Source organism: Loxodonta africana, chromosome 11, assembly GCF_030014295.1.
Source record: "Loxodonta africana isolate mLoxAfr1 chromosome 11, mLoxAfr1.hap2, whole genome shotgun sequence".
In the NCBI taxonomy this organism is placed as follows: Eukaryota; Metazoa; Chordata; class Mammalia; order Proboscidea; family Elephantidae; genus Loxodonta; species Loxodonta africana.
In genome coordinates, this window is record NC_087352.1 from 44,726,839 (window position 1) to 44,752,027 (window position 25,189).

Genomic DNA, 25,189 nt, shown 5'->3' on the forward strand with positions numbered 1-25,189 from the left:
AATCCAGACAAGCTTAAAGAAGAAAATAAAGACCACCCATAACCCTATTATCCAGAGAATAACACTATTTCAACACTTCATTGTATATTCCTCTAGACACTTTCTAGGTGTGCACATGCACACCTATGCACACATACCCAATGTACACAATTTTTTTTGCAAAAGTAGGATTATACTATACAAATTTCTTTGTAACCTTTCTTTTCGCTTAACATTATACTGCAGAGATCTTTCGAGTCAGCAAGTATAGTTCTTACATCATCATTTTTAATGGCTGTATAACAATGTTTACTTGCTGAGCATAATTTAATTCTATTGATAGATTTGAGTCCTGTGATAAACATTCTCATAAACACATCTTCCCTAATGAGGGTATCTTTCATCTTTTAAACAGCAAACTTCAACCTATAACTCTCCATCAACATTAAGAATGAAATAATACCAACGAACTGCCTTCTTCCTACAACACAAAAAGAACTTTAGCAATACCTAACCACCCTACACCCCCAATTTTATTAAAATCACCTGGATTTTAGTTCCAAGCTGTTAATTTTCCCCACATTATGCATCTCTTTCAAAATTTCTTTTTTAACATTGGCATTAGGCATCACACTATATTATCAATAGTTATAAATATTTAAGTTCACATCTTAGTTGTTCATAGCTCTCCACTGTGTCTTCTATATCTTGTCTTCTTCTTTGCACTGATTCTTAGCCTCATTCTCTTTTTGTCTGGGTACTTTCTCAAAAACTTTTCCAAAAGGACACGTGAATATAAAACTGTTTGAAATCCTTTTTGCCCACCACTTTAATGAACTAAGGACTTTCCAATCACTTCGCTTCAAATGTTTGCAGATACAGCTAATAAGTCAATGGATGCTTCATATTTTCTGCCTGTTTTAGTAAGTTAGAAATGCCACTGCCCAGTGACCAATGACGACCTACAGCCCTTTTCAAACCAATACTTACTTCAGCAGCTCCAGGGTTTTGTGATCGAGGGTGAGTCGGGGGTTTCCAGTCAGGTCTAGTTCTTGTAGTTTTGGAGGCAGGTTTTCTGGTAAAGTGACTTCGCTTAGCTCATTACAGCTCAGATCTACGCACTGAAGGAATAAGTGGACAGAACAAAGACAGGATCTAGAGAAGTTGTTCAGGCCATTCTAGACTCCCACTCTTTACAAGAGAAATCAATCTAACCATTCAATATGCTACATTGGTCAAATGTAGAAAAAGAAGTTTATTTGCTATTCTGCTTGCCATCAATGTTAAAACAGATCTTGCCAGATACAGTAAGAATTTTTACTTTCTTTGAATAACACAGAAAACTCATGTCCTTTATTCTTCCCATTTTGTCCTTTTAAAAGGAAGCATTGACTGAAAAATCCTAAGGATAGGATTTTTTTTTTTTATTTCTCACAAAATCTCTACACCTGTTTTGGCCATGAGAGCTACAGATAAAATATCAAAATGAAATTTGTTAAGGACTTTCTTCAAACAAAACAAAAAAACAAGCAAGCAAACAACAAAACATGCAAAATGAGGAAAAGGGAGGGAATATTCAAAATCAGAAGACACTTCAAAAGAAGCTGAATAAGAAATTGGTAAAAGACAGAACAGCAAATGGGCCTGCCTGCTATATGCCAGGCATCTGAGGGAAGGAAATAAAAGGGTAAATCAAATATGAATCCTGCCCTCATAGCACCCAATACCTGGACTGTCCAACAGGTCTTACCTAATCTGACTTGGAAAATAAACACAAAAAGGGCCATCATATTGATTAGAATAAAAACGATATATTATCTGTAAATGGGAATAATACCTCCTCTTTCTAAAAAGTGGTATAAAGGCTTAATTGAGTACAAGCTCCAAACTGCAAAGCTACACTTCTGTGAGCGGAGCAGAGGGCCAGGGTAGATAACACCACAGGCACAAGAGAAAACCAGAGTGGCAACTTTTCTGGATAAGAGAGTGGGTAACTCAGAATTTGTTAGGATGGGGTGGAAGGAACTCAACAACTTGAGCTTGAATTAGTACATATTATAATGAAAGAAAATGCCCAAATAGCCTATTAAAAACCTCAAGATGGTTTGAAAACGGGAATTGTTTCTAAGCAATTTAGAATCTTAAAAGTGAACAAAAATCTTCCTTTTATTTGGAAAAACTCTTAATGAATTATAATCTATTATCAATTGGGGAAGGATAAGCCCAACAAACAAAACAAACCTATTGCCAGTGAATCGATTTTGACTCATAGTGACCCCACAGCACAGGGCAGAACTGCCCCACATGGTTTCTAAGGCTGCAATATTTACAGAAGCAGACTGCCACATCTTTCTCCCTTGGAGTGGCTGGTGGGTTTCAACCACCTACTTTTTTGTTAGCAGTTGAGTGCTTAACCACTGCACCACCAGGGCTCCTTGGGGGAGGGGCAGGCTGGGTAAAATGAAAAGCTGTATTTTTGGAGAAACACATTCTCAACTCCAAACAGTAAAATGTTTTCACATAAACCGTTTCATACCCTTGTTCTCAAACAGTAGCAGTGTGGTAAAACTATGTTGCTGTTTTAAATAATTACTTTTTGCTATGAGAGCACTATAGCCTCATTACAAAAAGTTGGGAGTTTCTCTAAAGAGATACCTTTTAATACATACAAGCTCCCAAAGGACCAGTCGTCTGTGTATAATATGCATAACCCTCTTCCTAAGATGTATGCAATATTTTGTTGAAAAAAGGCATGACTGAAGTTATACTTGTTTAACTTTTTTTTTTTTTTTTAACTAGAACTTAAAACACAAAGCAACACAACTAGCCAGGGTTATCTCATAATACCCATTTTGAGAGAATATGCACTCCCAGATTTCTGCTAGTCTGTTCCTGGTAGGACAGGGAGCACTGTGGCTTAAATGGCCACTTCCTGGCAGACATTGCTTCTTCCTTCCTCAGCCCTCTGGAGCCCTGACCCAGACAGGAATTGACAGCAAACTCCCCAACAAAGTTTCCTAAATAACTATGACTTAACCAGATTCCAAGACCACAATGATGCTGCTCCTAGTTTCTCGTTTTTGGACGTGCGTTACTGTTGCCTATATACCTCTGATGTCTCCTAGGTCAACTACTCCACACAACTGACACTGGCCTGGCCTCTGAGATGTCTTCATCTCTATTATCCTACTTCCCAAGGGATTTACCCCTGTTTTTCCATCCATTCTAACACAGTCATTTCCCTATATGCCGTATGTCTTTTGAGCCCTGGTGCGGCAATGGTTAAGAACTTGGCTGCTAACCAAAAGGTTGGCAGTTCGAATCCACCAGCCACTCCTTGGAAACCCTATGAGGCAGTTCCACTCTGTCCTATAGGGTTGCTATGAATTGGAATTGACTCGATGTCAACAGGCTTGGTTTTTTGGGATTTTTTTTTGTGTATGTGTCTTTATAACTGAGCTGATACTCTTGTTCTCCATCTAAATTTAGCAACAGCAGCAACAAACAAGGCTTCAGTCTAAGTAATATTCAACTTCCTGTAGCCATTGTTCTCAAGAGTGCAGTATATTAAAAATATTTCATCCTCCATTTCCTAATTAAAATGATATAGATTCTAGAGATGAGTTCATTCACTTATCCATGCGGTTTATTACAGCCTAGCACAGACATGACAATAATCTTCTGAAGAGAATTTTAAACATTTTAAAAGAGTCTATTTATCCAGTAACAGAATCAAGCCACAGAAACATGAAAATTTGACAAAGAAGTTCCTAATAATGGTGTTTAAATTCCAAATTCCATTCACTATGTGCATCACACATTCATTTCACCTGCTTAAAACACACTTCAAAAAGGGTTCGAATAAGTCACTAATTGAAAATTACTGCTATCTGGCTTTAGTGAAAGGACTATGATGAAGGTGGCCTGAGTGCCATACCCATGGCCAACACTGTTTCTTGGGTTCATCAGTCATCAGTCGCCTAAGCATGGGTGTTGCTGCATCCAGGCAAGTCCCGCTTACATGGTGGTATTGGGACTCTGTTCTCCCCTCTAGGCAATGGGGAGCTGACCTGTGTTCAGGGGAAGGCCTGTCTATTTTAAAAAGAGGATCTGAATCTTCTCTAGTAATCAATACAAAAACGGTGGCAGGGGTTTGGAAGATCAATTTCAAAGTGCTAAACAAAGGCGAAGACAATAATACTAAGGAACATAAGTGACTTTGGGTCTATTTGTGCTTATCAGAAAATTCTGAAAAAATACATTTTTTCCACTGACAACTTATATATGACTTCACTGTCCAAGTAAGGAAATTGGTAACTGATTGTCATGTTAACAGGAAAGGCCAGACCTAAATGTTATCCAAGATTAGAGAACACATATGGTCTCAGTTTTAGGGGAGCACAGATAATGGTCTAATTTTTCAAGCTTTTTTGGGGTACGTTTTAGCACACATATTTAAATGAGGAGACTTCTCTGCTCTTTTAATAATAATTGAACAGTTGTTTTTAAAGTTTTGGTAACAAAGTTGTGAATAAGCACTTTCCTTTCCTGTCTTAACATGCTTGGAGATTACTAGCTAGCTAAATACATTCAGACCTCATCTTAAGACAGGGCTCCGCTCTGATGACTCCGTTGTAAATCGGTTCTGACGTAAGTCGAATACCCTTTTTTTTTTTTAGTTTTCACAGCCTGCTATACAGCAGTGTTTTGATCAGTAAATCATAACACTGAACACCTGTGAGTGAAAATCTGAGGATGATAACATCAGCAAATTACGCACTGCAACATTGTACGCAGCACATACTACTAACGATAAGATGTACCAAAAAAAAAAAAGACAGTTTGAAGTGTGCTGCATCATAACTTGAATACATTTTAATTTTGGGACTACCTGTACACCATGATCTTATCTAATCTAAAAAAAAAAAATTTTTTTTTTCTTTTTTTTACAGAGGTTAAATTACATTAACTCAATAAAATTTTAGTATAGGTTGGAATATCTCAACCTAGGAATGGAATTATTCATTTTATGTTAGAACATTTTTTAGGGACACTTACAATCAGGATTTTCATAGGTGTATATTTGTCATTTGAGATACTACAATTATTTTTGCCAGAAATTTTCTTTTGGATGGTTTAAACATATGTAAATACTTATATGGCAACTTAAAATGTCCTCCTATGAAAGAACACTAAAACAGCAATTCAGAGTTCTAAAATAATGTAACTACTATTTTTTCAATAATATCACCTGTCCAAGACTGCAAAATTTATACTTTGTACATATATTTAGGGTACTTGATATTGCTCATCCTCCTACCTCCCAAAAAGACAACAACAAAACCTCTCTCTATTGCTAAGACATAACTAAAAAAAAAAATTACAGAACAAAAAATTAGAATCATTTAGAAAGCAACACTGGAAGTACAATTTTAAAAGGAATTGTAAAGCAGGGCACAGAAAGATGACAACAGGGGAAGGAATGAAACAGGACTAGAAGGCACTGATTTTGGAATACAGGAATCCAAACAAGAGTCTAGGAGAGAAGGAGCTTTCATACAGCAAGTTTCAAATTTTGTAAAATCTAATGAAAACCTGAAAAGTTTAAACATCTATCTGCATTTTAAACCTAAGGGGCCCTGGTGGTGCAGAACTTAAGCATTTGGCTGCTAATGAAAAGGTTCAAACCCACTGGCCAGCTCCACAGAATAAAGAAGTCCTATGAGGTCGTTGTGAGTCGGGATCAACTGGACGGCAATGGAGTTTTAAACTGGATGCCTGAAAAACAACCCAAACTAACCAACCTACAATTAGGAGTTCTATAGCATTAAAGGATGGGTACAAAACTAAGGCCAGCAAATAGGAGGTTAATCCTGAGTCTCTGTTACTCTCCTTTGTGCATGGTGCACCTCGCATGGTGCAGAGAGACGAGTTTAACAATAATAAAAAAAATTTAACCCATTGCCCGCGAGTCAATTCCGCTTCATAGTGACCCTATAGGACAGAGTAGAACTGGTCCATAGGGTTCCCAAGGCTGTAATTTTCATGGAAGCAGACTGCCACATCTTTTTCCTGTGGAGTGGCAGGCGGGTTTGAACCATCGACCTTTCAGTCAGCAGCCGAGCACTTAAACACTACACCAGCAAGGCTCTTTATCAGTTTAACAACTCCCCATAAAAGAGATCACAGCACAGCAGCTCAGTCAAGTACTGGGCAGCTCAGGACCCATGGGGAAGCTTAGCTGTCAACATCTTTCCTGTGCTAGAGGCAAAGACTTATTTGCTCAAATAACACATTTCCTGGATTTTATTGAGCTTCGGCCAAAAGAGTTGCTCCACATAGTCAACATCACAGTTGACCCATATGAAAGCCTTGTATTAATAATGGCTAACATTTATGGAGTTCTTACCATGTTCCAGTCCTATTTCAAATGCTTTACGTGTATTATTTCAATTTACTCTCACAGCAATCCTGTAAGGGAAATACTCTTCTCCTTATTTTACATCCCAGGAAACAGAGCAGTTAAGTTGTTTTCAGCTGAGATCCCACTCTAGCTCTGTCTCTCTTCACAGCCTGTGCTCTTAATCACTACAAAAGGTACTATATAGAAAGTACAAGGGGAAGTATCTCTGGAAGTTTCTAATAACCAAAAAACCAAACCGACTTATAGCGACCCTACAGGACAGAGAAGAACTGCCCCATAGAGTTTCCAAGGCTGTAAATCTTTACAGAAGCAGGCTGCTACATCTTTCTCCTGTGGAGTGGCTTGTAGGTTTGAACCACGCACTTTCTGGTAAGGAGCTGAGCGCTTAACCACTGTACCGCAAGGGCTCCTTTTAAGTTTATAAAAGCCATTCCAAAGTGCCAATGTGATGTATGAGATGATCATGCTCTTACAGCTCAAAGCACAATATTTTAAGGCATAAAGCATACACACACGCACACACTTACAAAGTGGTAAGCATACACTTTAACCATTTAAATGTTGAAAAATTTTTGTGGTGAGAAATTTTGAATGCTATTTAAAGCATCTTCAAATGTTGACATAATTTCTTAACCTGATACACAAAGTTTATATCAGAAAGTGCCTGAAAAGTGAATAGTGGCTGAATATGACTGCATTTATTTCCTTATTAGGAGATTAGACTATGCTCTGTAACAAATAAGTTATTTTTTAAGTGTAAAATTGATGATAATCACAAATGCTAAGATGCAAATGACGAACTGTACTATATATAAATAAGTTTTTGCTTTTGTACCCTCCCCTCACCAAAAAAGATATACTGCTGAGATCACAAAGCTGTTTGTTAGATGGTTTTCATTCTAGTTAATTGGAACCAAGAGTCTGCAGGTCAGCCCCGGAGATGAGAGTCAGAAACTACAGGCTGTCTCCACCACCAATTTGCTGCCTTATTTATGCAAATCACTTCACTTTCAGCACCTTAGTTCAGGGCTTCCAACCAGTCTGGTCCAGTTCAAACCCCGGCTGAGAATTTGCATTTCCACCCCAGATATACTGAATCAGAACCTATATTTTAACAAGATCCCCAGGTGATTCTTACATATAATACATTTTGAGAGCCACTGCTCTACCACCAGTGGTTCTCAGAATCTGTCCCTAACCAGCAGCATTAGCATTGCCTGGGAACTCGTTAGAAACGCAAATTCAAACCAGTTCGAAGCCCTGCCTCAGTTTCTCCACCAATCAAATGAGAATAATGTTATCTGTTTTGCCAATTTCATTAAATTGAAATGAATGTTTTGATGAGAAAGTGCTGCCCTGTCTCTGTAGGGAATGATCACTAATTGGGTACCGCGGTGGTATATGCTATTTTATCAGGCGGCTTAGGATGGGTAAGGGGGGTGCAGTGGTACTATTAACTTTTTCAAATCGCTTTCACATCTGACCCATACTTTGAGCCTCAAACCCATCCTGGACATAGGTAAGACAAGTATCATTATACAGTTGGAGAAAGAGGTATTAGGTAGTTATGTGGCCAGCCTCATCATGTCATACAGTTAGTTAGTGACAGAGCCCAGGAAAACAATTTTCCCAACTCCAGTCCAGTGTTTTTTCTCTCTGCTGACTCAACGATGTAGCCCAACGGTTACGAAGGATGGAGCAAGGAATACCGAGAGTCTTCACTGTAAGTACACCCAAAAAGTTGCAAACATCTTAAACTAATGTACTCAGGAGAGTAACTCTCTTTATCGACCTGACACTAAAGAGTTTGTGAGATCAAAACACACACCTTCATTTCTGGGAGCTGCATAACCTCAGGAAAGACTTCAATGCAATTGGAGTGAGCGATCACGGTGTGCATACGCCTGCAGTTCATGATGGTGGTTGGGATAGCTTTCAGTTTATTCCCACTGATATCAACTTCCTCAAGTTCCTCCAGTTTCGCCATTTTACTAAAAAAGAGAAAATCCACGGGGGAGGAGATTATAAAATAATTACATGCAATTTAAAAAGAAAATAATATATAATGGGAATCAAAAGGGGAATTTACTACGACGTTAACAATTCTTCAAAGATTCACCTGTAATAGTCATTTTTAAGATAATTTTTTCACTCTTGTTTATGAGTACCAAAGTACTTTAACACCTCTTTTCCCACTACAAAACAAAAGTTGTTCACCTCAGCGCTTTCAAATTGGCAACAAGAAAGAAACGCATGTTCTTTGCCTCATAAAAATCTGTGTGTAAATTTCACCTGAAGGGTTTAGATACACACCATCTGAAATAGGACGATGAGCCCTTCCTAATACGTTACTGTTATATGATTACCACGCTTTCTTCCAAAAATAGTATGTCCCTAACACATTGTAGGAGTCCAGGTGGCATAGCAGTTAAGTGCTACGGCTGCTAACCAAAAGGTCGGCAGTTCATATCCACCAGTCACTCCTTGGAAATCTTACGGGGCAGTTCTACTCTGTCCTGTAGAGTCAAGCTATGAGTCGGAATCAACTTGACGGCAACGGGATTGGTTGTTGGTATCATATGGTAAAGTAAAAGTACACAGAAGTAAACAAACAAAAAGTTTAACCATTCACATCAAATGAGGAAAATAAATAAATATATTAAAAACCTCAGAGCAATACTTTACGTAAATGCATATCAGGGCCTTCCTGCTTCAGCAAGGGCTTAAACAGACCAGCAATCCTCATGGCAGCAGAGGAAGGCTGTGCCAATATTTTCATTTGGTCCCAATTCGCAGTTGCAGTTACCAGCATAATACCAGAGGGGTTAGTGTTTGCTTTCATGTGTGGGTTTGTGTTCCAAGTTCTAACTTGTGAAGTGGATAAATGCCAATGAAATGGAAGTGGAGTAAACCCTTCATGGCAGGCTCAGTGTGCAAATTCACTCAAAGCTACACACAATGCCACTGCTACCGAAAAGTAGAAATTAAAATTAAAATGGAATTAAAAGTATAATCCCCTAAAGCCATGTGTTATTTTCAATGTCACATAGTTTCCATTGCTGCTTACACTGCCACAGTTTTTCATACTATGTGCACGGATATAAAAGCTGGTAATTAAGAACCTTCAAGTTCCTAGTCTACATTCTGATTCCCACATGCCACATTAGGTTAATCTGAAAAATTAATTTAATGCTTAAAAAGAAACAAAAGAAATATATACCCACTAAATAACATATTTTATTTTAAAATCCTAAGAATATTCTAGTGGGTCTTTGGATACATTCATATTAGTAAAATCAATACATTTCTCATTAGGAGAGTGCTGATCATGGCTTGTATAAAAGATCACTGTAAACAAGAATGAGGGAGGAAGAAGCTTTATATTCTCTGAGAAATAAACATTTTTATTTTCTCCTTTCCCCTTTTCATCTGTTAAAATGTTTTTAGCAATGCAATTAAATATAACACTTTCCGATCCTCTTTTACCTTGCTGGGAAACTTTGAAGTCGGTTATAGGCCATGTGGAGGATCTTCAGATGGGGGTGCCCTGTTAACAAGGGCACACACTTATCTGTGAGGTTGTTATTTGTCAAATACAACTCTTGTAAGATGCTGCTTGTCTCTTCAGAAAGCGTGGCTGGAGGAAGAGTTTCCAGTTTGTTTGCAGATGCATTCAGGAACCTCAGGCTACAATGACAAAATGCAACAAGACCCTGCTGATGAACCAAAGCTCAGAATCCTCAGCAGACCTACAAGGTTTCTGACTGATGCCAGGCATACTAGACGCTGGGCTCAGAAACAGGAATGAAAATTTTGCAGGTATACGGATACCTGACTCACTATCTAAGATAATGAACACTACCTGACTCACTATCTAAGATAATGAACACGGCACCTATCTATACATGACAAAGACAAACAGATATAAATGAATTGTTAAGGGTGCACAAAGATAGGAGGAAGTGATTCATTCTACAGCTGGTGGGGGTAGGGGGAAAGTGGTAAGATAAAGTTAATATTCTGACATATAAAGAGAAAACAAATGACCTATTTTTTAATAAAAGCATTCTTTCTCATAATGAAAAAACAATGAGGCATTACATCCTTTTTACTCAGGATATTTAAACTATTTTTCACTGAGATACATTCACAACTGTAAGAGATAGCTCCCTCTGTATTAAAATGATGGAATCTATATAGCCATGCCAATGAAGAACTACAACTACATGTAACAACAGGATGAATCTCACAAATGTACTGCTGAGTCAAAGAAACCAGACACAAGAGGGCATACTGCATAATTCCACAGGTACGAAGTTCAAAAACAGGCAAAACTATCTACGGTTATTAGAAGTCAGGGTGTGGTTACTCATGAGCGGCGGGTGGGGAAGCTTGTCAGTGTCTAGGAGGGGGCTCCTAGGGTTTGGACAATGTTCTGTTTCCTGATCTAGGTGCTGGTTATACAAGGGTGTTCACTTTGAGAAAATCCATGTGGTGGTGCTCTTATGATTTGGCTACTTTTCTGGTGGCACAGTGGTTAAAACACTTGACTGCTCATTGAAAGGTGGGCAGTTTAAACCCACCAGCCGCTCTGTGGGAGAAAGATGTGGCAATCTGCTTCTGTCAAGATTACAGCCTTGGAAATCCAATGGGGCAGTTATTCTGTCCTACAGGATCACTATGAGTTGCAATCAACTCGACAGCAAATGGCTTATTTATATTATAAAAAAAAAAATTTTTTTTTTAATTATACTTCAGTAAAATTTGCATGAAAGCAAATTTTCGGTCTATCTGGAAATAGATGATAGACTGAACAATGGGTAAAATCTAAACTATGATTTTACACCCAAAAATAACAAAAATTGTCAAAAACTGTATAATTCTTCTATAGCTATTATGAACACAGATAAATGCAAAATGCAAAGCTTGAGAGGTGAAACAGAAGCCTTGCTGTGATCAGGTTGCAAATCACTCCCAAGAAAAGGGAAGGACAGCGCATTTACAGTGACATTGGTCAGGAGTCAGACAGATGAGTCCCGCTTCAAGTGGATCTCCAATTAAGAAGCCACAGGAACAGTGGAATTGGGCGCTTTCAGCCCCTAGGACGCACCTCCTATAGTCACAAGGTCAAATCTGTCTGGCCTCCCACCCAGGTCTACCCTGCAAGCAAACTTGGGCCATTCTCTCATTTCCAAATCACCTGGGCTTGAAAGCATTAGATTCAGGATTATTCTGTTACTTTGTTAGGAAAAAATAATAAAACATACCTTAAAACGAAAGCATATGAAGTATCAAGTACACATTTACTTTCAATGTGGGGTAAAAAGAAGGTTTTTTATTCAGGGGTCTTCACCAGGACTGTCATTCCAAACTCTCAATTCACTGATTTAACTCTCCAGTCTCAAACCTCCCCAAACCTACACACACACACACACACACACACTCCAACACTTCTTATCTGAGGAAAAGCAGCTTCCCCAAAATAGAACATTTTCCATTAAAGAAATACGTATTCCGTTGACATTTAAAAAAAAAAAAAAAGGAAGTCAGAGAAGGGCTGTACAGACCATAAATAGTCATGGGAAATTATAGTCGTGTGTGCTACAGAGAAGAAAATAAAGGTCATTCATGTAGTTTCTGATATGATTTTGAATTAGGAAGGAAACCAGTTTCAGCACCATAGTTCTTTAAAGTACTTTTGAGTCTGTTTCTTTAGGTCCCATTTATACCACCTGATTTGAATGCCCTGTTAAGAATTTCTCCAATGTACAATTATTCTTACATTTGAACGCCCTAAAATATCACGGACTGGGGTTGGCTAGGAAACCATCTGACAATCTCATTAAAATACAATTCTCTAAGAAGTAAAAAAGTATAAACATATGAAAAAGAGGCAAGAGAATGAATTCACGAATGTTTGCATATTTTTAGACTAGAAAAAGAGGGAATGATTTTTTGTAAGAAAAAAACATTGACAAGTGAATGCTCCCCTAGAAAGCTACAACAGGAACTTAAAAACCCCTCATACCATCTGAATGAAGCAAAGAAAGTGACTTCCAAAAAGACTTGTCCTCTCATCTTGTTGAAACTTGCCTGTACTTAAGGCACTATTACCCTTGATGGAAGATTAAGGGGGCGGGGGGGGGGCGGGAATCTGCACCCTATCCTCCAGGAAATGAAACTAAGTTAGTTAAAACTACATGGGCTCGTTCCAAAGGACTTCATTTGAACTGAATAAAGTCTGACTTCATCATCATGTTAATGGTCAAACAGCAAACAACAGGACTAAACAGATTTCTGATTATAATGGTCTCAGAAAGTAAACTTGATACCCATTCTCTTAAAAACAGAACACTCTCCCCACCTCACCCACTGCATATTTTGGCAGAAGACAAATTAAATTGATGTAATGGCTGTGATGTGATTTAGAAAATAATATCAGAATCATTGTTCTCTGTCCTTGAGCATAGAGAACGTGACTCAGCTGAAACTGGGCCCACCAAGACTCACAGGACACATCAACTGGACCCTGAGATAAAGACTACCAACAGATGAGAAAATCTAAGAAATTATCTTTTAGGGAAGAAAATTATCTTTTAGGGAAACTTTTCACATAAAGCCAATCTAACAGAAGACAAAAGACTTTCCACTCTTAACTATTTCTATTAACATTTAGTGAATAGAAATTTGTTGGACCAATGAAGACCCTCCTCACTGTCCTTACTGAAATCTATACCAATGATTGTTAAGAAAGGCAATTCAAAATTTAAGACCACAGTTTCTAGCCAATCTGTGAAAAGGTGAAGCTTTCAATGATTCTGCCCATTTCGGGGATGTTAATGTATACTCATGATTTTGTAGCCCTCCTCAGATTCGGGCAGACATTAGCTCTGGCAGCATGCTTGTCCGTTTCCCACTTTTGTCTTTTTGAATACATGCCAAATAAAACTTTCTTTTTGCTTTACTAAACATTCTAGCAGAATGAACGACTCTAATTGTGCAGATTTTTGCCTGTATGAATAACAGCTTTACTGAATAAATAGGCTACACAGCCCCACATCCTGCTTTCAGCCCTCTAAAAGAGGTGAATTCCTAAAGCACTGAGTTTGGTCTCAATATGCCGTGATAACCATTTTAAAGATTTTTGTAATAACTGTATAAGAAGACCGTTTAATGTACCAAAAGACATTTCATGCATATAACTCTTCTCATTATGGAACCATTTTCTACTAACTAGAGAAAAGGCAGTAACCTGACACCACTGCTTTCTGTTGATTTGTAAGGTGCTGTGAAGAGACACAGCTCTTTCCTATGCTCCAGGTCATTGGATTCTCAATCATCCCAAAGAGTCCCTGTCGTATTTACAAAAGACAGAAAACAAAGCTGAGAAAAGCTAAATCACTTGGCAACAGTTAAAAAGTAATCAGTGGCAGGGCCAGAAATAAAACCCAGATCTCTCTTCAATCTCAAGAGTCCACTGTTCCCCAACACACCCAGAAACCAGTGCCGTCGAGTCGATTCTGACTCATAACTAAATTAATATTTTCTTTAACATTTGAATTTTGGAGAGCTGTGTTGGGGAACTCTCGAATTTTGAGAGTTCCCCAACACAGCTCTCCAAAATTCAAATGTTAAAGGAAATATTAATGAAAACTTTTTCCTGAGGACATTTTAATGGGTCTTTTTAACCTTCCCTCCACAAAAAGAAAAGAAAAAACTGGAGGTCAAGCAGGGCACCTACTCAGGTAACCTGAAGGCCACATGTGCATAGCACGTGAAACTGAGTTCATAAAACAGGTTAATCAACAGCACAGTACTCAATTGAGAAAAGTTTCTTAGCAGAAAGTGCAGAAGTCATAGAGAACAGACACATATATGCCCCTTGCCCTAAAGCATCGGGAAAGTCACCCACGACAGCAGTAGGACAAATCCATCTCCTCCTTCCCAAGCAAGCGCTCCACTCCTCCTTGGCACATTCTGCCCATCTGGCTCAGGTTCGTCTGGGTGTTCTTGTTTTGTTTTGTTTGTTTGCTTCTTAGTAATTTCCAGCACACCCTTAAATTTTACAGCCAAATTCTGTCCTCGAAACAAAACACAGGATTTGGTACCACATGGATTTACCTACTTGTAGGCACACCAGATATTCTATATTTAAATCATTTGTCTGAATATAAATGCAAAAATCCTTAACCAAATATCAGCAAGTAGAATTAACCAATATATAAAAAGAATTATACACCCTACCTACGTGGGGTTCATTCAAAGGATGCAAGGCTGGATCAATATGTAAAAATCAATGTAACCTACCATGTTAATAGGCTAAAGAAGAAAAGTCACATGATTGTATCAATCGATGCAAAAAAAGCATTGGATAAAATTAGACACCTAGTCATGATTTAGAAAAAAAAAAAATTCCTTAGAAAAACAGAAGTGGGATCATGGAGGAGCTTGTTAATCAAACAGATCCCCAAGCTATCCAAAGTCTAAGTCAGTAGGACCGTGATAAGGGCCGGAAATCTACACGTTTAACAAGCATCCAGCGATTCTGAAGACAGACACTGAAAAACACTGTTTGATTCCACTATGGCTCTCAAAACATCTGAACTTTACTAGATAGCTTTCTTCACTAAAAAAACACGGTGTAGGCAGTTTAGCTCTTTAAAATGCCAGGAATAATCTGTCTTTGCCAAAAGACACCAGTTGTCATGGTCAACTGATCATACGCTCCCCAATTTTTTCTTACTTCTCTTTTAGCCCCCATGATATTTACACATATTCTGTCTGAGTCACTAAAGCTTATGGTCTGGAAAGTGACTAATATCTGGGAATATTTAAAAAATACAAAAGGAACAATTAGCATGTACTCCATTTGCATACACATTCCCACTCCTACACTTGAAAATACCTTATACTGCTCCAACTAGGGATTAAAACAGACCGTAATGTCCACCCTGGTGGCACAGTGGTTAAGTGCTACGGCTGCTAACCAAAAGGTCAGCAGTTCAAATCCACCAGGTGTTTCTAGGAAACTCTGTGAGGCAGTTCTACTCTGTCCTATAGGGTTGCTATGAGTTGGAACTGACTGACAGCAACAGGTTTGGTTTTGGTTGGTTTAATGTCCGCCCACAAAGATAGTCTACAAATCTCCTTCATAGGGTCCATTTTGGCTTGGCTAATAAGACTGACTTCATCAGGATGAGAGTACAGATGCCAGGTGGACTGGGAATCCGTAAGTGCCAAGATTTCAGAAAGGAACAGAAGGATGGCAGGACCTCAGGCAGCTTCTTATGTACTCTGTTGACCCAGTTGGGAATATCTACTCCCCACCCCTGCCCATCTGTTGGTGAAAACTGATTATCTGAAATGCTTTTGGGTGCTTCCATCAAGAAAATCTCAACTCAAAGCAAAAAGAGGTAAGATGAAAGATCCAGGCCCATAAGACTCAGAATAGAATACGATCCAGTTCACCCAACAGAACATATGGTCCATCACATTTCATATCTGTCTATAGCTTTTGAGCTGCCAGTGAAGAGCAAATCAAAATAAACACAACTCAAAGATGAAAATGGAGAGTAAATTCATAAGCTGAAATTACTAGCTCAAGTCATAAGAATTTTAATTGTCTAAAGTTTTGAGAGGCAGATGAAAATATTACTAAATCATTTAATTTAAAATAGATTTCCCCAAATAACTTCTCACTACCAGGTAAAACAGATTGGTATGTACTACTCTAAAATAATATTTAACAGACGATGTCAAGTAATTAAAACCAAAAGATTATACCTAAATCTACTTGAGCAGACAAGACTCAGAGCTAAAGAAAAATTCCCAAGAAAGAGAGGGAAAGTGTGGTCTTTTGCTCTGTACATGTTCTTCTGAAGCTCTCTTGAAGCTTCAAGCTACAACCTCCACTCAGAGCATGAACTAAGCCATTTTTAACTTACGAACACTTGTATTCAGGCCTGCTCTCTGTTACATAACCAAACACAGAACTGGTAATAACAATTTATTATTGCAAAAAATGCATGAAAAAAGGAGCAACTATATCTTTTTTATGATTTGTATTATGGAGCACAGACTGGAAAGATTCTTTCCTTAAAAACCCTCTTTAACATTTTAAGTTTAATGTCTTGTGGGCTGACCTGGTTCCACAACTGTCTGCACTGGTTTATAACCCCCACCAATTCATCACACCAAATACACAAGATGTGTACATTTCCCTGAATGTAGAGTATGCATCAATTAAATATATATATATATATATATATATATATATATATATATATATATATATATAGTAAAAAGTTGTTTAGAAGTTCAGGGGTAGTAAGTAAAATCTCTATTGTTTGGGTTTTGGAAAGAAAATAAGTAAAAGCATTAACTCTTTAAGAAGCAGTAGTTTGGTAAGAATCATTACAGAATCTTCCATTTTTCTTGTCTTTTAACAAGTGAGATAATGGAAAGATGTGGTTTAAATAAGAGCTACAGGTAGTGCCCGAATTAGGAGTGAGAACTGTTCCTACGTCTGTCTTTAAGTCGAATTTGTAGGTAAGTCAGAACAGGTCTATATGATTCTTGTTTAGTGTCAGTTGAATGTTTGTCTAAGTATACATTTTTTACCTTCCTGGGCATATATAACCTTTCAGAAACATTTCCAAACCACGTGATGTTTTCATGAGCCTCACAAAGTAGTTTATGCATTATTACGAACGACCGTATTTAACTCAGATTTTAATATAATAGGCTTTACGGCAGCCCCTTCTTAAGTACGATGAGTTGTCAGTAAGTTGCACCTTTGTAACCGAGTCTGCCTGTAATCATTTCTGCCGTACCCCCATCATAATCCTATCTGTCTGAGATAACCAAACCTCTGAACTTCTTGTTCTGACTCAGAGTTATTATTAACTAGCCCAGATGCTATGCTATGCTGGAAATGTAGCCATTATACTGGTTGGAGAAAAGAGGCACTGGAATATGCCTTCTTGAAGAAGTTTCATGGTTCACCTTTTTTGGTCATTTGCTTCTCTCTCATAAAATTGGGATGTTTGCTCCTTATAATTCACCCAAACCTTCATTCCAGGGAGTCCTTACTCCAGAACTCTCCTGTGCCAGAGAGGCATTTAGCATGGCCCTGTCCACCTCTCTGAAGACCTACAGAGGCTGGCTAATTCCCCCCACAACAATCTCTATTTTCCAAAATGCAGTTTGCACTAGATAGACCATTCTGTTTGGACTATGGTCAGTTCTGCCTACTTGCCTTTAAAGTACATTGTTGGCTTAGCTTATACCGTTTTCCATAACAGCAATGTCTTTCCTTTAGCGACTCAACTCAGGTCCTAATTTTTCCATGGTACATTACTAGAAATACTCCAGCTCACACAGCCTTCCCTTTTCCCAGTTACAGATTCTATCTGGGAACCATACACAATCTACAAGATGAAAAAACTGAGGTTTAGAGTGATCTGCACATGGTCACAAAGTCAGCAGTCAACACAGTGGTTGTTTTCAGTCTGGGGGTTGGCAGAACCACCTGTCAGGCAACAGAAGCCTGCAGTTGCTATTGCTCAAATCCTGGTCTAAACATGCCTAAGCATGAAAATACAGTCTTCTCAACTACAACTGTGGGCACCTTTAGAAATATGTTGTTCCACGCCACCAGGGACAGTCACTGATTACTTACTGATTACCTTTAAAGAATGAAAAATATATAGAGTTGTCCTTTTAAAATCAAATCCACACAAATGAATAAAGAATGATTATTATCTATTGAGACACTTACCTATTCTATTATCCATGATCTTATCTGTCTTGGCCAAGAAAAGGAGCTGCTAATAACATTCCAGACAGAAATGGTTTTCTCTCACTCACCCAAAAACAAACCACTGCTGTTGAGTAGTTCCAATTCAGTGACTCTACAGGACAGAGTAGAACTATCCCATAGAGTTTCTAAGGCTGTAATCTTTACTGAAGCAGACTGCCACATCTTCCTCCTGTGGAACAGCTGGTGGGTTCGAAGCCAAGCACTTTAACCACTGTGCCACCAGGGCCTACTTCTCTCACTCAAAGACCACCTAAAACCTGAATCCATCTACTGTACTTCTACAGTTTCAGTGTAGAACTCTAGACGAATAGTAAGATTCTCGTTACAAGTCTGCAGCCCAATTTTGTCTAGGTCACTTTATGAAAGAAAATACAAAGTTACAATGTAACTTCTAATTATCATCTGGGGAGGAAATCAGATACCACAGCGTCCACAACAACAAAAGCACACATGTAGAGTTACTTGTATGCTACAGGTTGTGTTTTGATACAATGGAAAAGGAAGGGTAACTGTTTCAGTTATCTGGAAACACTGCCCTTATTGTAGGAGGAATGCCATGGCACTGGTCAATTACAATATGACAAACCCATTGCCTCACGATTTCATCATTTCTCTATATATTTGTTCTAGCAAGGATTCATTGTAACATAAATACATTGAAGATAATCTAGAAAAAAAAATGAGGAAAATAGAACAAAAGGAGAAGGAAGGGAATGCTGGAAGATTTCTGTACTTTAATCTGGGTGATGGTTACACAGGTGCATACATGCATGAAAATTCACTGAGTAGTGCACTTAAGAGTTGTACATTTTACTGAATATAAATTGTATCTTTGCTAAATAAAAAATAATGGAAAAGAGGACAAGAAAATCCAGGAATACAGGTAGCATTTAAAAGTCATTAAATTCTACAATTAAGCAAATATTTGTTGAACACCTTGCTATTTCCAGACACCACACAAGATATTGAGGATAAAAACTATAGTTAAGACCATTACTGGCCTCACAGAATTTATAATCTAATGGTAAAGACAGACAAGTCAAGCAGAAATTGCAACACACTGTGTGATAAGTAGAGGACAGAAGTACATGCAGGGGACTTGGGAACATATGACGGGGTATCTAATTCAGTTTAGGAGAGCCAGACTTCTTAGACTGCAGTTTCAGCCACGAAAAAAATCATACATGCTGAAACCTATCTAAAACAATTTTGTTCAAGCAAAAAGATCCATCATCGTATTCTTCTCTTTAGTTCTAGGAGCATAAAGGTTAAATGTTACTGTTTTATCTTCATAATAAGCTACACTAAAAGTTAAATCCTTCCTAATGTCTCTAAAGTTACAGTTGGTCACTAAAAATAAACGTTAGCAGAGGTCAAAATGATCCAGGCCACCAGGCTATGGAGCATTTTGGTGTAACTCACAAGGGAATAATCTGGGCTCTCAGGCAAACAAGATGTTCCAAATAAGTTAACAGTCACAGTTACTCAAAAGCTCTCTTTAAAGAAAGGTCTGCATGTGGCAACACTTCACAGAAAAGAGAATTTCACTTAGTGTTTAAACTAGTCCCTCCCCTCCAAATCAAAATAACTTCTTTAAATGCTTCCTGAAACAAGTTACAAATATTTAGAAAAATTTTGCTTGTTCAAAGTAAAATAGCTTATTTAAATATGAGCAAACTTTAGGAAACTCTATCTCCGTCACCAAACTCATGAACATGTGAAAGCAGGAACAGAGAATCTTCAGAAAATTAAGTTAAGTCTGTGGAGTGGCCTGTACAAGTTTAAACCAGGTAGCAATACAGGAGTATACCTTTCATCCTTGTTTTACGTACACCCCCATGACACATACCTATGCATAACTTAACCTACTTCTCCATTCCAGAAAGCAGAGAAATTAATTTCTAGGATACCCCCACCTCCATTCCCTAAAAAATGGTCAAAGAAGTGGCTGGCAAAACCATGTTCTTCATTAGGATAGATGGATAATCAGAAAGTTCACGCACGTGGTCTCAGACCACACAAGATAAGAATGCTAAATGGGTGTTATCTTACAGACAGAGAGAAGCATATATAGAACAAGCTGCTTTACCTGTCAGCCTTCATCAGAAGGCTAGGAGGCAGTTCAAGAAGCTGGTTGTGTTGCACATCCAAGACCTCCACTAAGGTTCTTTCTAGCCTCTCAGGTAGCCTTGTCAGCTGGTTGTGTCCTGCCAGTAGTTTCCGGAGACTACTATTACAAAATAAGCTGGACAAAAAGGAACAAGAGACAGAGGCAACTTAATTAGCGCTAATTTGGAGTAATGATTTAAAAATGATTAACAGTAGGAGAATACCTAAAACAATCTCTCTAAAAATCATAAATTCATGTCGAGTAATTTTAAGTAACTTTAAGCTCAAACTTTAAACTGTTTATATTTCAATACTTTCCATGTTTCCAAAAAAAAAAAAAAAAAAAAAGCGGGAGTAGAAGGAAATATGAAAAGGGATATTGTGCAAAGAAGCTCCTTAGTGAAAGAAGAAAAAAATTAAATCCTGAAAAAAGCAGTCTAACGTGGACTGCTGGGTGCACAAGGCAAGTTTTAAAAGGCACTGTGCTTCTCCAAGGTCAGGGTTTGTGTCTTGTATGAACCCTAGAATACAAGGGTTATTTACCCTTGTATTTACCCTTGTATTCTATAACCAGGTAGGCCTGGTTGTACTAGATTTTTACAGCAGAGCAGACTTTACTGATAGGAACAACATTAAAAAGGAATCTTCTAGTCAGTTGAAAAAAAAAAAAGCCAACTAAGGAAAGGATAATTTTTTCTCGGATACTACATTTCACAATCAGAATTATTTCCCTCTTTGCTCACTTTCCTAAATCTGTATATTTTTGTTTTCTCTTTGGTTTAATCCTAGACCAAAGTAGAGACTCCCTCCTGAAGAGATTAAAATACAGTCGATCTACTATTTTCTTTTCAGCCCTAAAGAGTTGTTTGGGATCATGGCTGTGCTTCTTCTACTGGTTATCAGAACTGTCACAAATGATGAGTACTTGTTAACCTCATGTAAATCTGCATTATGACCACTTCAGATTTCCCTTCGGTTGTAGAGAATAAAACAAGCCCTGGAAACACAGAAATCTGGCAACTACGGAACAGTGAAGTTATGATTTCCACCACAATCACTATGTAATAAGAACCCATGGTGTTGAAAAACAGGACTTCTTCATCCACTTTCTGTTTTCCAACATTCTGATCTCACTTCCTGGTGTCCAAAGTTGTTAAAATTACTGTACCCTACAGCCATAACTTTAGTCACTTTAAATATAAAAATTACTGTCTTTTCTCACAGAGGTGAAACCTGCTTCAGCAGTGTAATACCACAGGCCACCATTAAAGATATCTGAAATGCCTAACTTTGAAGGTTTAAATATCAGTGTGGTTAGACAAACGATCCAGAATGGCCATTCAGTCATTTATGCTAGGGGAGGTTGTCATAGGGCACAGTCTCTCTGTAATGGTCACGTCAACCCAATAATTCTGGCTTTGGGTAACCAATTCTACTATATTGCTGGGCCTGAGGTATAATTTAGGATTCACAGAAGGTGGTATAGTGTTATCTATTATTTTCACATATATATTTTCTTTATCCTTTGATATAAAAATAACTGGAAGATAGGTGACAAAATCCTTACCTTGGCTTTTCCAATTAAAAAGTAGATTTGATAAACTCCAAGAAGAGTAGTGAATGCTTATTACTGGATTTAGCTCAATTCTTTTTTAGTTCAAATATCTTCTTTCCCTTTTAATATATTCCCACTTTTAAAGATCCATTTATGTTTTGGCAGCACCTTCACCTACCTTACTTAGCTAAACAAAGCTTGATTATTAAATTATTCTCTGATGAATCACTGCCTTGCCTGAGTATTACATCCATGATACGGCTGATACAGTTTGCAACTAAAGAACACCACAAAAGTGAAAACAATACAAATTGTTTTTGTCCGTCAGAATAAAATGCTGTTTAAATTATTTGACAACAGAGCATTTGGGGTTTGTCTTGAATAAGCATTTGTTTGGATCCAAAAAAAAAAAAAGCCTGTAAAAAGAGTACAGCAAATCTATGATTAATCAGCTTTGGGGAAAATTGGATAAAATACCAGTTATCTTGTGTTTGTTTGTTTATATATAGAATACCTTTCCTGTAGCCTATAGTGAACCAGGCCTTTGACCCTAGTGTGCTATCTGCTGGCTTGTGCTGCAGCGACCCTCTAAAGATGCCATTTGTGTCATAAATGCTTAATATGAGATGGCATGGTTCAACATACTCCAATTTTGCTGAAATTTTGTATAGACTTATTGACCTATTAACAAGACCTTCAGTGAATAAGTGTGTTGTGTATGTGTGAGGGGAGGTGAAGGGGAATAGAGAGAAAATGGGAGTAAAGATAAGGTGAAACCTTTCATCAAATTTTTTATTTTCATTAGTAGTGGCCTGTTTTCATTGCTGCTATTCCTCTTGTAAAAGGGATGGGACACACAGACGGACAAACAGGGGCACACGCACACACACACACACACGCTCTAAGCTGTCCACGGGGCATATTTCCTAAGTATTTCTCTAGACAATGGTGACTGATGTTCTGGGTCACCTAAATGCTCAATTAGTCCACATAATACCCCAGGGGCAGAAAGTATTTTCGAAAAAGAGGATTGAATTTACAGTTAGAATGTGTGGCTGAGGCACAAAGTAAAATTAATGGAGCCTTCCTGGGACTAAAATGTAACTCTGATTTCTTTTATAACAGCTAATATTCTAGTACAGGGCTATCCAATAGAAATATAATGTAAGCCACATATTGTTAGGTGCCGTCGAGCAGTTCTGACTCATAGTGACCCTATGCACAACAAAACAAAACACTGCCCCATCCTGCGCCATCCTTACAATCGTTGTTATGCTTGAGCTCATTGTTGCAGCCACTGTGTCAATCCACCTCGTTGAGGGCCTTCCTCTTTTCCGCTGACCCTGTACTCTGCCAAGCATGATGTCCTTCTCCAGGTACTGATACCTCCTGACAACATGTCCAAAGTATGTAAGACACAGTTTCACCATGCTTGCCTCTAAGGAGCATTCTGGCCGCACTTCTCCCAAGACAGATTTGTTCATTCTTTTGCCGGTCCATGGTATATTCAATATTCTTAGCCAACACCACAATTCGAAGGCGTCAACTCCTCTTCGGTCTTCCTTACTCATTGTTCAGCTTTCACATGCATATGATGCGATTGAAAATACCATGGCTTGCGTCAGGCGCACCTTAGTCTTCAGGGTGACATCCTTCCTCTTCAACACATTGAAGAGATCCTTTGCAGCAGATTTGCCCAATGCAATGCGTCTTTTGATTTCTTGACTGCTGCTTCCGTGGCTGTTGATTGTGGATCCAAGTAAAATGAAATCCTTGACAACTTCAGTCTTTTCTCCGTTAATCATGATGTTGCTCTTTGGTCCTGTTGTGAGGATTTTTGTTTTCTTCATGTTGAGGTATAATCCATATTGAAGGCTGTGGTCTTTGATCTTCATTAGTAAGTTCTTCAAGTCCTCTTCACTTTCAGCAAGCAAGGTTGTGTCATCTGCATAATGCAGGTTGTTAATGAGTCTTCCTCCAATCCTGATGCCCTGTTCTTCTTCATATAGTCCAGCTTCTCATATTATTTGCTCAGCATAGAGATTGAACAGGTGTGGTGAAAGAATACAGCCCTGACACACATCTGTCCTGACTTTAAACCAATCAGTATGCCCTTGTTCTGTCTGAACAACTGCCTCTTGATCTATGTAAAGGTTCCTCATGAGCACAATTCAGTGTTCTGGAATTCCCATTCTTCCCAGTGTTATCCATAGTTTGTTATGATCCACACAGTGGAATGCCTTTGCATAGTCAATAAAACACAGGTAAACATCCTTCTGGTATTCTCTGCTTTCAGCCAGGATCCATCTGACATCAGCAATGATATCCCTGGTTCCACGTCCTCTTCTGAAACCGGCCTGAATTTCTGGCAGTTCCCTGTCGATATACTGCTGCAGCCGTTTTTGAAGGATCTTCAGCAAAATTTTGCTTGCGTGTGATATTAATGATATTGTTCTATAATTTCCACATTCTGTTGGATCACCTTTCTTGGGAATAGGCATAAATATGGATCTCTTCCAGTCAGTTGGCTAGGAAGCTGTCTTCCATATTTCTTGGCACAGACGAGTGAGCACCTCCAGAGATGCATCTGTTTGTTGAAACATCTCAATTGATATTCCATCAATTCCTGGAGCCTTGTTTTTCGCCAATGCCTTCAGAGCAGCTTGGACTTCTTCCTTCAGTACCATTGGTTCCTGATCCTATGCCACCTCTTGAAATGGTTGAATATCGACTAATTCTTTTTGGTATAATGAGTCTGTGTATTCCTTCCATCTTCTTTTGATGCTTCCTGTGTCATTTAATATTTTCCCCATGGAATCCTTCACTATTGCAACTCGAGGCTTGAATTTTTTCTTCAGTTCTTTCAGCTTGAGAAACCCTGAGCGTATTCTTCCCTTTTGGTTTTCCATCTCCAGCTCTTTGCACATGCCATTGTAATACTGTCTTCTCGAGACGCCCTTTGAAATCTTCTGTTCAGTTCTTTTACTTCATCGATTCTTCCTTTTGCTTTAGCTGTTCGATGCTCAAGAGCAAGTTTCAGAGTCTCCTCTGACATCCATCTTGGTCTTTTCTTTCTTTCCTGTCTTTTCAGTGACCTCTTGCTTTCTTCATGGATGATGTCCTTGATGTCATTCCACAACTCGTCTGGTCTTCGGTCACCAGTGTTTAATGCGTCAAATCTATTCTTGAGATGGTCTCTAAATTCAGGTGGGATATACTCAAGGTCATATTTTAGCTCTCGTGGACTTGCTCTGATTTTCTTCAGTTTCAGCTTGAACTTGCATATGAGCAATTGATGGTC

At 38.3% G+C, this 25,189-nt stretch overlaps 1 protein-coding gene across 7 annotated transcripts in view; it reads right to left on the minus strand.

Moving 5' to 3' along the window:
• PHLPP1 (PH domain and leucine rich repeat protein phosphatase 1) overlaps positions 1–25,189 on the minus strand; it is a 233,917-nt gene that overhangs the window by 23,113 nt on the left and 185,615 nt on the right. For all 7 annotated transcript variants that reach the window (XM_064294420.1, XM_064294422.1, XM_064294426.1 and 4 more), the window contains 4 exons: positions 20,314–20,469; positions 9,890–10,090; positions 8,232–8,394; positions 970–1,100 (listed from right to left, as the gene is read on the minus strand). In XM_064294420.1, the coding sequence (XP_064150490.1) occupies positions 970–1,100; positions 8,232–8,394; positions 9,890–10,090; positions 20,314–20,469 (651 nt within the window). The remainder of the gene's footprint in view (positions 1–969; positions 1,101–8,231; positions 8,395–9,889; positions 10,091–20,313; positions 20,470–25,189) is intronic.